The sequence below is a fragment of the Monodon monoceros genome, unplaced genomic scaffold, assembly GCF_005190385.1.
Source record: "Monodon monoceros isolate NGI ecotype Baffin Bay Population unplaced genomic scaffold, NGI_Narwhal_1 Super_Scaffold_21, whole genome shotgun sequence".
NCBI classification, from domain to species: domain Eukaryota; kingdom Metazoa; phylum Chordata; class Mammalia; order Artiodactyla; family Monodontidae; genus Monodon; species Monodon monoceros.
The window spans coordinates 87,301,973-87,314,385 of record NW_021703778.1 but is presented as its reverse complement, the minus strand read 5'-3'; the positions used below and the strand labels follow the sequence as shown (position 1 = coordinate 87,314,385).

Sequence of the window (12,413 nt, the reverse complement as noted above, 5' to 3'; positions counted from 1 at the left end):
GACCAGCAGGATTAGGCTTTAGACTCTGTGACTGTGCAGATCCAGCGAATGTTTATTGAGCATTTGTTGCATGCCAGGCACTTAATAGGGTTCATCTCATGTACTCTTCCCAACAACTCCCTAAATGGGTTTAGAAGGTCCTTGACTCAGGAACAAGCTATACTTTCATGCACCAATATTCGAGCTGCTTTTGAGGAGTCCTCTGTCATACCCTGAGCTACCGGCTGGACAAATGGCATTGCCTGCCAGCCAACAGACCAGTCTTGGCTGCCTTAACATCTTGGCACAGCATTGTTTCTACACGTGGGTGCCTATTTTATTGCGTTTGCCCTTGCTATTTTATAACATTGTTGGAAAGTGGAGAATTGAAAGGCTATAAAGAAGTGATATGTACATGAGACTTGTAACCTTTTATAAAATCAGTAGGTAGATAGGAATCACCAGCTATGCCAAAGGTAGCAAATCTTTAACTTTGGACTTCCCTGGTGGTCCAGTGGTTAGGACTGGATGCTCTCACTGCCAGGGCCCCGGGTTCTATCCCTAGTCGGGGAACTAAGATCCCACAAGCCTCTTGGTGAGCCAAACAAACAAAAACACGTAATTCTATGAGAGAAACCAAAGGAATGAACTTCTAATGGTATAATTTCAGACGCATATGGCTATTTTCATGGATGGTGTGTATATGGGGCAGGGGAGGAACAGGAGGTTTATTAAAGAATAGAAGTCCAGATCCCTAGGGTCCTTTTTCAGGCCCCCAACTCTGGCTGGCTGGAGTCCTAGAGCTTGGGCTGAATGGGTTGAGCACCCCCAGTGGGCTGGCCCCAGGCTCAACCCCACCCTGTCTGGTCTTCCTTAGCCTTAACACAGTGCAGGCCGTGTGGTGAATGTCTACCTCTTCTCCATCAGCCCGCTCAGCATCCTTTCCTGCCTCTTACCTGGTCTCTTCCATGACAACGGGTGAGTGAGTGTGTGTGTGTGTGTGTGTGTGTGCGCGCGTGTGCGTGTGTGTGGCCTGGCTCGGGGGTGGAATTCTTTGCAGAAATTCTCTTGGTTCAGAGGAGTGTGTCACCCTCCAAGTTACAGGGCAATGACCAGCCTGAGTCCCCAATCCCAAGTCACAGAAAGGGAGACTGGTGATTGGTGTGGGGCGCTTCCTCTGGAGGATCCTTTCTGGAGGTCCCGGACATCTCCTCACAGGATCTGTCCTTGCTTTCCCTAACCCTCAGGTCCGAGTTCCCCCCAGAAGTGTTACTGGTGGTTCTTCCAGACCATGCCAGGTGAGAGCCCTCTCTGCTCCGTGAATTTCTGGGCCTGGCTCTGAGTTCCAGGCTCTGGGTTCTATCTGCCACAGGCAGCCCAGTCGCTCTCACTCAGCCCTCATAGCCTTCACGGTGAGCCAGGCTCTGCCCTTGCCCCGAGCGCTCTCCTGGGCAGTAGGAGACTCTGTATTCCAGGCCTTCTCTCAGGAGCTTAGCTGGGCTTCTGCCCCAGTTCTGAGCTAGTCCCTCCCTCTGAGGAATGGGAGTGCACCCCTCCACCCCCGACACACACACCTACCATGACAGTGACTTTGAGGAATGCTATGCCCCAGCTGCATGGGGGAGGGACCAGGCTCTTTGTGGAGCCTGGTGGACACCCCCTCCCCCTCTCCCCCTCCATTCTGTAGTCTGTCTTGACAAGAGCTGTTTAGGGGCATATTCCTAACTCCCCATCATCACCCATTTTAGAGCTATTAGCTGTGAATATATTCAAATGCTTCTTGAAGCTATTTATATTTTCACTCTGTTCCCTCCTTGGGGTAACACGTTTTCTACAGTCCTTTCTGTGAAACACAGCGTGTTGTTTTTTATTTTTCTTTAAATCCTAAAACGATCGGCTTTGAACTTCAGAGAGTGCTTGCTAACTCCTGCACACTGGGGTTTACTGGATCAGGCCGCGTTTATGCCCTTCTCTCCATTCAGGACTTTACAGGGTTTGGCTAGATCCCTTCTTAACCTCTGCTTTTCCACACTACAGGGCTCTAATCTTCTTCACTTCTGCCTCTCTCCTCCTTGATCACTTGAGGGGCCGTTATCTGGAATGGCTCCAGTATTGCCCTCCTGTGCACCCCTAGCCTGGGATCCCCTTTGAGAGGAGGGATCTCCCACCAGGTCTGGGCCAGATCCATGGGGGCTCTGGTGATGAGCAGCGACAGTGTGGTCCCACTCGCTCACTAACAGGGCCAGTGCTCATGCTTGGTGCTGTGGCTGCCAGGCAGAGTGCAGCTGGAATGCTGGCCAAGCCTTGACTCCCTGACGGCAGGGCCTACAATGTCCAGAGTTCCACCCAGAGGGCTCAGAGCAGCTGCCCTGTACATTCATTCATTCAGCACACATGTCCATAAGGCCCATGGTGTGCCAGGCCCTGCACTAGGCACTCAGGTGCAGTGGTGAACTAGCCTAGCCTGGTCCCTGTTCTTGTGGACCTGAGAGTCAAGAAAGTGACAGACGTAAAATAAGTAATGATACAGGTGCTTGAAAAATAACAATCATGACAAGGTCCACAAAGGACAAGTAGGATCTGTTGAGATGAAAGGTACCTGTGATCAGTGGTGTCGGAGAGAGGAAGAGGGAAGGATGCTGGGCTTTCCGCCCCCTGCCTGGAGCTGTGGAGTGGAGAGGGGACCCTGGCAGCCTCAGAACAGCCCCCTCTGTGAGGCCCTGCGCCTCTGCCCTTCACCCCATGTTCATTTGCAGGTTTCACGGGGGTCATGCTGCTCCTGGTTCTCGCCGTCATGTACGTCTTCGCCTCCCACCACTTCCAGCGCCGCGGCTTCCAGGGCTTCTGGCTGACCCACCACCTCTACATCCTGCTCTACGTGCTGGTGAGGGCTTTTGGCTGTGAACCAGGCCAGCGGAGTCTGGGCAGATGTTCCCAGGGAGGCAGTGATGCCTGAGACATCAGTTCTCCATCCCCTTAGTTATTTCAAGTATCCTCTTCTCCGTATCTCTCTCAAAAGGTGGAGATTATATAGTATGGGGCTCTCAGGTAGGCTGACCCAATATGCGGCACTTGGAAGACTGACTCCCTGGCATGGGATTTGTAGTAGCAGCCTTACCTGGCTGATCTGCATTCCTTCCAGACACCCCACATCACTTCTGCCCAGTCAGTCTTTCCCTACCTTTGGGTGGTGGTTTGGGCTCTTGGGTGGACTGTCTGCATTCAAGGGAGCGTCACCTTCTTAAAGAGAAACTTACCTTAAATAGGTTCTGCCACTTTTGTTCTGATCCTGTTTTCTGGGGTGTTAGCTACATCCATCCAGCTAGCTAAATGCCACCTGTAAAGTTAATGAACTTGCTCAAAATGTCTTCATTGGACTGTTGATAAAATGGATTTTTAAGACTCCACCTCTCCCCTTTCCTTCTTAACCTGGGCCCCTGCCTTCGTTCCTTCACATTCCCTCCCTTCTTCTCTCCTGTTCCCTTTTCACCTTTCCCTGGCTTTGTCCTCAGCTGCTTCAGCTGGCTATTTCCAGAGATGACTCTGATCTGTGCCCCTATGTCATGGCTCTACTTGGCCTGCCTTTCTCACAGACACAGGCATTTCCCCGAAGGGCACCCTGAGGGCCTTGCTGAGGAGTTAAACCAAGTCCCAAAGCTCTGATGTCCCCATTGATGATAGCTTGGCTGCCAGCATTCAAGAAGTGCAGAGCCCAGATGGCTGCCCTGTCACCTGGCTCCAGGCAGAACTGCACACAGGGGTCTCCTTTGTCCTGAGACAAGGGAGAAAGGCCATCATTGCCTGGGTCAGGCTGGTGCTGGGGTGCAGTCTGTCTTCACTGGTAGGTAGGAGGGTCTGCTTCCAACCTGCTTGAGGCTCAGCACTTCACGCTTCTGAAGATGACTATCCAGCCTGGGCTTAGGACGTTTCCTAGAACTGATGACGTTAGTTTCTCTGGAAACTGTGGCTAATTTATGCCTCCCTCCCAACGTTCCTGATAATGGGTAGAGCCCTAGCATCTGGGTTACTGTTTCTGTTAGGGGTGGAAATGATGGTCTTGTTTCTGGTGATAAAGCAGCTTTTTTGAACTAGATGGGAGACCCAGAAGAGTGGCCAGCCTGGTACCCTGAGACCAAGACCGGTTTCTGATTTATCCCCGGTTGTGGGGATCACTGGGGGATCCAGAAGGGAAGTTAGCAGCTCAGAAAGGTGCAGGCCACTCTGCTGGGAAGTCCTAGCCCCTGCAGCTTGGGAGCATCTCATCTGGGGGGAGATCAGAGCCAAAGCACCTGCTGCCTTCCTGTTTATCTCAGGTATGGCCACTTGACTTCTGGCAGAAAGAGAAGTTACAAGTAAACGACCCCAGTGTGGCGCAGACCGTGGGGAAGGGTGTCCAGGCTCCTGATCCAGGCTGTAGAGGGTGGAGTTAGCACAGCAGAAACTGAGCTGGCAGGCTGTTCCCCAGGCTCCTCAGTCAACCATGACCCTGCAGCAGCTTTGTGGTTTAAAGGTAGAGCCAACACCAAGCAAGGTGTATAAACAAAGGAGTATGAAGTCACCTTGACATTGTTCTCAGCCTGGTTGGATTCTCAGAAAGCCTTGGGGGTGGGCGTGGGCTCCTTAATGAAAGAGGAACCTGGGAAAACTGGAGCCAATTGAGAGAAGAGCCCAAGGAGGTTTGAGTTAGCTCTGTGGGGAAAGTTTCAAGAATTGGGTAACACTCAGCTGGAGGAATGGAGAGCTGAATGAGGAACCAGAGTTCACTTTAACTGTTATGTGTTGAGGGTCTAGTATATACTTGCTCTGTGCTAGGCCCAGCAGAGGAGGGGGAGACTCTAAGCTCTGCCCTCAGGAACTGAGGATTTGCTGCAGAGATAAGTGCCATGCATGTGAAATGATCAAAATGAACAGATAATACAGGATTAATTGCTGAGCTGAGTGTTCCAGTCAGTCAGTTAGAAGAGCTCATTGAAGGGAGTTTCGTTTGGGCCAAACTGGTTAGAGAAGACTTCGGGGAGAAGGTGGAACTTGTGCTAAGCTTAAGGAGAGATAAGCTAAGGTTTGACAGGGCAGAGTGGAAACTGAAGAGCATTCCAGGCGGAAAGAAGGGCATGAGGGACTTCCCTGGAGGTCCAGTGGTTAGGACTCTGTGCTTTCACTGCCGAGGGTCGAGGTTCAATCCCTGGTTGGGCCAAAAAAAAAAAAAAAGAAGAAGAAGAAGAAAGGCACGAACAGTGGTGCACAGGTGGGAATGATGGTAGAATATTCGGGGCACAGGGGAGATGGGCCTGGCTATGAGTGGCCAACAGGGCAGTAGGTGGTGGCAGGACATGGCGGACCCGTGCAGGCTGCAGCTGCAGCTGAAGGGCTGTGGCTCAGCTGAGAGGCTGCGCCAGGTGGGAGATCATAGAAAGAGAAGAGCAGAGGGTGAGGAAATCAGGTTTGGGCAACACACAGGACTGGGGGTGGGAGAAGGAGCAGAGCCAGTGCAGGAGGTAGAAAGTAAACAGCCTGAGAGGGAAAGAGGGAGAACCAGTAAAGCACTGTTGCAGAAGTGGCAAGGCGGGGGTGGTCACTAGGGCCACAGGCTGCCAAGCACGGGAGCGAATGCAGTCTGAAGGGAGACCTCGGGGTTTGGTCACTTGTGAGCCCTCTGTGAGCAGGTCCTGAGAAGATGTGGAGGCGGGAGCCAGGCTGACCATACTCAGGACCAAGCAAGTGGGAAGAAGGGGGCAAGTCGTGTCTGACCACATTAGACCAGCTTGTTGGGGAAAGGACCGGAGCTGGACAATACCTGTCAGTTATTTCATGGAAAAGGAGGACTGGTTAGGTGTTCTTAGTCTCCAAAGGGACAGGGTAAATTGGGGAAATTCCTTCCATTAACTCAGTAATTACTGAGCACCTACCATATGCCAGGCAGAAACTGATTGGAGCTGAGAGTGTCATGGCAAATGAAATGGACACAGTCCCTACTCCTCTAGTCCAGTGGGGAGAACAACAGTAAACATGTCCATGGATGAAGGAACACAAGTATCGTGGATGACGACAATGCTCTGAAGGGAGTTAACAGGGAGAAGGGATAGAGAGGGCTGGGTGAAGGCCTGAGGAGGTGGCATTTCTGCTGAGACCTGAAAAGTGAGATGGATGGGAAGAAGTAGGGGAAAGGCATTCCCAGCAGAGGGAGCAGCAGGTGCAAAGTCCTGAAGCAGAAAGGACTTGCGGTGTTTGAAGAACAGGGAGGGGGAAATGCTGGCAGGTAGAGGCCAGAACATTGCAAGGCCTTGTGGTGCAATGGGAAATCATCTAAGGCCTCTTGAGCTGGGAATGACATGATAAAACAAACTTTAAAATGTCACACTGGCTGTCTTGGAGAGAATGGATCACAGTGGGGCGCCCAGTGGAAGACCAAGTAGGAGGCTACCGCATGAGTGCAGGTGGCTTGGTCTAGGATGGTGTCAGGAAGATGCAAATAGTCTCATTAACATAAATGCTTTGGAGGATGGGTTGGGAGAGGTTAAGTTTTGGAGCCTGGAAGGAACATGGCACCTGGTGAGGTGAGAATTGGATGGGCCAATTGGGAAAGGATGCAGGGGTCAGACCCTGTTGTGAGTGTGGCTTGGATCTCAGCTATACTCTTTGCTCTATCCAGCTCATCATCCATGGCAGCTTCGCTCTGATCCAGCTGCCCCGTTTCCACATCTTCTTCCTGGTCCCAGTACTTATCTATATGGGGGACAAGCTGGTGAGCCTGAGCCGGAAAGAAGGTGGAGATCAGTGTGGTGAAAGCGGAGCTGCTGCCTTCAGGTACCAACATAGAGGCTGTCAGGGGAGCAGGCTGGTGGTACTGAGGAAGCTGACAGGCCAGGGGCAGAGCCTGGACCTTGAAATCTCCTGGCCTGGCTCAGTGGAGTTAGCAGGGTCCTTGAGGTGGTAGGGATGAGGGAGCTGGTAAGAGAAGCTCTTTGCCAGGGGACCTGAGCCTCTCTCACAACAGAGAGAGGAGGAGCCCAGGCCAGGCTGACCACCAACCCCAGTGCTGCCCAGCACCCGCTCAGGGTAGACGTGGCCTGAGGGGAGTAATGACCTCTGATCGTGGGAGGCCTCCTCTGTCATATTCCAAAAGCAGAGCTGAGGCTGCAGGTTGGGGAACTCTCTAGGGGTCACATTGTTGCTGGGTTCAGGACAGCCACCTCCCACCCACCTCCCCTCCTCAGGAGTGACACGCCTCGAGTTCCAGCGGCTCCAAGGCTTTGAGTACAAGTCAGGACAGCGGGTGTGGATCGCCTGCCTGGCTCTGGGGACCACAGAGTGCCACCCCTTCACCCTGACTTCTGCGCCCCACGAGGACACGCTTAGCCTGCACATCCGGGCAGCAGGGCCCTGGACCACCCGCCTCAGGGAGATCTACTCACCCCCGACGGGTGACAGCTGTGCCCAACATCCAAAGGTGCCCAGACCCAGGCCGGACGCACCACATGCTCCCACAGTCCCTTAGCAGGCCTCGGTCCTGCTGCCCCAGACTCCCCACTGTGTTCCTCCCTTCCCCTATCCAGAGACTGATTCTTCCAGATGATGCTACAAGCCCCCCACTACTCCCCACTCCATACACCTACCTGCATTTCCCTGCCTCCCATTTCTGGCTTTAGAACTATGGTGGTAGCCGAACTTAACTCAAACCCATTCCCCTCCCTGCAGCTGTACCTCGATGGACCATTTGGAGAGGGCCGCCAGGAGTGGCGTAAGTTTGAGGTGTCCGTGCTGGTGGGAGGGGGCATTGGGGTCACACCCTTTGCCTCCATCCTCAAAGACCTGGTCTTCACGTCATTGGTCAGCTGCCAAGTGCTCTGTAGGAAGGTGAGTGTCCCCTCCTCCCACCAGTCCCTGGCCCCCTGTTCCCTATCACTGTGTCCATCTGAACCTGTCTCCTGCCTCTGTCCTTGGCCTCCCTGGTCTGGGAAAGGCTGAGTTGGCCTGACCCCAAGGGACTCAGGGTATTCCTGGACCCTAAGGGACAGAGTTGTTTTGCTGATGCCTTCCAGGCTCTTCCCTCAGTTAGGAGGTGCCCCACGTAGGATGTGCTTCTGAGAGTCCCTCCAGGCAGCGTTGGAGAGGAAGCCAGCACTTGAAGCACTGTCGGGTCGGGTCGGGAGAGGGAAGGGCATACTTGGGGTGGGGCACAAGTGAAACTGGCTCTGCTCTCAAGAGGAAGAGGAGGGGAGGCAGCAAGGCAGGGCTGGCGGGCCCGGATGGCTCTAGGAGCACAGCCCAGGCCCTGAGGCCCCTCCACACCAGGCCCCTTCGCCTCACCCTGGCCCTGGTGACAGGCCCCTGCTTGTCTCTCTGGGCCTGGCAGGTGAGTCAGGGCCACAGGAATGCAGCGGGCAGAGGCCCGGCCTGTATGCTGTCAGCACTCAGAGGGTGACAGACAGCTCCCCTGCCCCTGTCTGTACCAGCTCTGTCTCTGCCTCTTAACTCACACAGCCCCGTTTCTCCCCATCAGAAGCTGGAGGTGGGTACCCCCCCGGGCAGCTTCCATTCCCCTGGTCTCTCTTTGAGCCCATGCCCATCCACTCCAGGCAGCCAGCTGGGTCTTTCCAGAGGCTGTTCTGTGACATACCCCTTAGCGGGACCCTCTGCCTCTGGGCAGCCTGTAGGTTGGGAGCCTAGCAGCCTGAGCAGGGCCCACTGGAGGGAGTGGAAGGTCAGGCTCGGCAAGAGAAAGCTGCTTCCCACCCCAAAAGACCTTCAGCTCACTTGACAGGCTCCTTTCTCATGGCCCCAGGCTATTGCTCACTTCCACTGCCCTGTGCCCTGGGGCAACGCCATCTTCTGCCTCAGAGCATGGCCCTGTGGCCCCATACATTTCCACCTCCCCAGGCTATCTGGGGAGAGGCACAAGCTGCTAGAGACCAGAAGACTTCTATTGGTGTGATGATTCCTGGGGTGTAGGGAGCCTGAGATGAGCTGGGTCCCAAGCTGTAGCCCTGTCCCCAGATCTACTTCATCTGGGTGACACGGACCCAGCGGCAGTTTGAGTGGCTGGCTGACATCATCCGGGAGATGGAGGAGAATGACCACCAGGACCTGGTGTCCGTGCACATCTACATCACCCAGCTGGCTGAGAAGTTTGACCTCAGGACCACCATGCTGGTACGTCAGGGCCGGCCAGGCAGGGCAGCTCAGTGGGTATGTGGGTTGAGGGTAAGGATGGCCAAGGCAGGTGGGTGGACCGCCATCTGGAGTAGGAGCTGACCCTGGCTCTGCCTGGCTGTGACCTTCCTCCTCTACTCCCTCCCCCAGTACATCTGTGAGCGGCACTTCCAGAAGGTGCTGAACCGGAGTCTGTTCACGGGCTTGCGCTCCATCACCCACTTTGGCCGACCCCCCTTCGAACCCTTCTTCGACTCTCTGCAGGAGGTCCACCCAAAGGTCAGTCCCACCCCATATTCAGGTTTTCTTCACCTTTATTGTTTGCGGTCTGAGCAAAGCTCCCAAACCTGCTCCATAAGGGAAGGAGAATCCACCCCTAGGGATATTGGTGGGGTAATGGAATGGAAGGGGAGAGGTGTGGGTCACCCTGAGGGGCAAAGGGAGGAATCAGGCAGCAGGGACTTGCCACCTCTGAAGCCGTGATGCCTTGTCCAGAAGGAAAGGCTCGGTGGTTGGGCTGGTCCTCACCATAGACTCAGAATTATCCTTACCACTAATGCTGTCCAGCCCTCACCCTGGACACCAAGCTAACCTTCACCACGAACACTATGCTAGCCACACTCTCATAAAAACTGGGCTAGCCCTCAATGAGACACTAAACTGTCCTCAACTTGGACATTGATTAACCTGGCCCCTATTGGAAACACTGATCTTGCACCTGAAGCTAGCAAATGCGTTGGAAAACGGTAAAGGCTGGACGCACAGAGAGCAAGTCTACCAAAATTGAGTTAGTTTTATAAACATTGAGGCAGCCCTCACCATGCATGGTACGAAGCAAACCTTCATCAGGAACACGGAATGGTCCTCACCAAGGACTCTTGCTGGTCTTTAACATGAACATGGAGCTAGCCCTCCCTCTGAACACTGAGCTAGCCTTCACTTCTTCCTCCAACAGGTCCAGAAGATCGGGGTGTTTAGCTGTGACCCCCGTGGCATGACCAAGAATGTGGAAAAGGCCTGTCAGCTCATCAACAGGCAGGACGGGATTCGTTTCTCCCACCATCATGAGAACTTCTAGGCCTCCTGCCCAGGGCCTCTGCCCACTGCCCAGCTGAGCAGAGGTTTGGCCCCATACCTCACCTCTAGCTTTCCTGTTTCTGGCTCCCTCAGCCGTCTCCCCATTCGCACCTCCCAACCTTGGTCCAGGTGGCCATGGTTAGTCACCTCATGCGGGTTCAGGGACTCCAAGGCCTGGAAGGTCTCAGCCTGGAGAAATGCAAGGCACTGTGTGGGGACTAGAGGTTGGGAGGTAGGAGAGCTATTATTGCTTTGGGGCAAAGTGACACCTCTTCTTCCAAAATAAGAAAAAAAATCAAAAGACTGGAGCAGAAAAATTGTGTGTGTGTGTGTGTGTTTAGGGGACTGTGAGCCTAAGGATGAAGTGGGAGCACAGATGCTGGCATCCTAAAACCCCTTCCCCCAAATCTCCCCTCCTCTGAGCTCCCCACTGTCAAAAGGGCTGGCAAATGCTTTAGAGAGGGTAGAGGGTAGACCCACAGAGAGCAATTTACAGGACCCCCTCAGCACCCCATTCTAACAGCACAGTTGATCTTTTCTGCCAACTTTTTAAACGTGTACTGTAGTCAAAACCTGCCCCAACAGGCCTAAGTGCTCCTCAGCTCTTCTCTCCTCTTCCTGCTCTAATAGCCTTTTATAAATAAGCCACTTTCCTGCCTTAGGGTTTCTTTATTCTGCTGCAGGGTGGGGTCCTCACGCAGCCAGCTCACCGAGGCTGGTCCACACGTTCTCTTTGAGCTTGCCTGTACCCACTGACTAAGGAAACCCCTCCAAGGCCAAGCGCCCCAGCTAGAGACCCCTTCCCCTGCTCAGGGGCACCTTTCCTGACAGAGGGCCTCTCAGGGCGGCTAGTGTGGGGCTCCTGAGGCCTGGTCAGGAGGGGCAGAGGGAGGTGTGAGGGCTTCTGGTGACGGTGAGCTAGGCACAAAGAAGGGAGCAGTGTAGCAAGACACAGCAGGAGTCTACAGGGAGCCAGAGTTCACTGGCTTGCTCCAGGACCTCAGTTACTCCTGGTCCTCTGAGCCATGGGGGGGTGGAGCACCTGTATGAGTGCCTGTATGAGTCTTCCGTGTAGTGAGATGACAGCAAGGAGACCGATGAGCACATCACCTAACCTCTTTGGGCCTCTGTTTTCTCATCTGCAAAATAACTGAATGCCCTCCAAGTCTACTTAAGCACAGGGCAACCTCTGTGATGGAATGTTTGAAGCAGGACTCAATTTCAAGTGATCCTTTCCACTGTCCCCACAGAATTCTTGCATTCGTCAGATCACATATCCTCGATTTCGAGAAACTAGCCACTGGATTAGAAAATCCAAATTCCCGTGCTTCACACCACGCTTGGGAGTTGCAGGTATCCGTTCTGGAGGAGGCTCTCAGGCTGGGCAGCCGTCCCGAGGGTGTTAGTTCAGCGGGTCATCGGTCATTGGGAGCTTCTGTTCAGCTTGCTTGTGGGAGCGGGAGGGCGGACCTGGAGTGGTTTGACAGCAGCTCCGCCTGGCGGCCCGGTGGTATTCCCCAGGGACTGGGCCCCAGGCCTCGGCGGGTTCCAGCTGCGGGCGCGGGCTGGGGGGCCGCCAGGGCCGCGGGCCGGGCGGTGTGGCCCCTCCGGTAGAGGCGCGGCCATCAGGGGGCGCGCGCGGACGGCCCCGCCAGGCGCCACAGCCACGAGGGAGATCCGGGCCCGGGCTGGCCGGCTTCAGGTCTCGGGGTCGGACCCATCGGCCCGGGGCCGCGGGAGGCGCGGCAGGCCCCCGCTTCCTCTGGAAAGGAAACGCAGTCGGCCCGCCAGCTTTCCCGCCTCCGCCGGCGCGCGGCTTCCGCGTGGCGGGGGCGCCCCGCTCCCTCCCGCCTGGCGCGCTGCCTCTTTGTCTCTCCGTGGCTCCCCTCCTCCCAGACAAATGGCTGTTGGCAGGAAATTAGATGCGCTCTCTGGGAGCCGCGCTCGTCGGGGCGGCGGGGAGGGGGCACCGCGCGGCAGGCCGGCTCTGGTGCCCCGAGCCGGGGCGGGGGCGAGGGGGGATGTTTTGACATCTCGTTAAAGGAAGGAACTTGATGCTTCGAAAGTGCTTTTCACAGCCGCCTGTGTCCGCTCCAGAGCTGATTTATAAACAGAATCTGTGCTCGCTCAACTCCCTCCCCTGTCAGCCGGGGGGGGGGGGGGGGGGGGGGGGGGGGGGGGGGGGGGGGGGGGGGGGAGGGGAGGGG

General features: G+C 55.2%; 1 protein-coding gene across 1 annotated transcript in view; it reads left to right on the top strand.

Annotated features, from left to right (window-relative positions):
• LOC114903860 (dual oxidase 1-like) overlaps window positions 1-12,413 on the top strand; it is a 38,721-nt gene that overhangs the window by 8,066 nt on the left and 18,242 nt on the right. Inside the window, 12 exon segments of the mRNA XM_029237115.1 lie at window positions 40-77; window positions 868-957; window positions 1,234-1,277; window positions 2,736-2,863; window positions 6,629-6,736; window positions 6,738-6,783; window positions 7,194-7,426; window positions 7,675-7,833; window positions 8,974-9,129; window positions 9,280-9,408; window positions 10,085-10,250; window positions 11,457-11,559. Of these exon segments, the coding sequence (XP_029092948.1) occupies window positions 40-77; window positions 868-957; window positions 1,234-1,277; window positions 2,736-2,863; window positions 6,629-6,736; window positions 6,738-6,783; window positions 7,194-7,426; window positions 7,675-7,833; window positions 8,974-9,129; window positions 9,280-9,408; window positions 10,085-10,207 (1,254 nt within the window). The 3' untranslated portion in view covers window positions 10,208-10,250; window positions 11,457-11,559.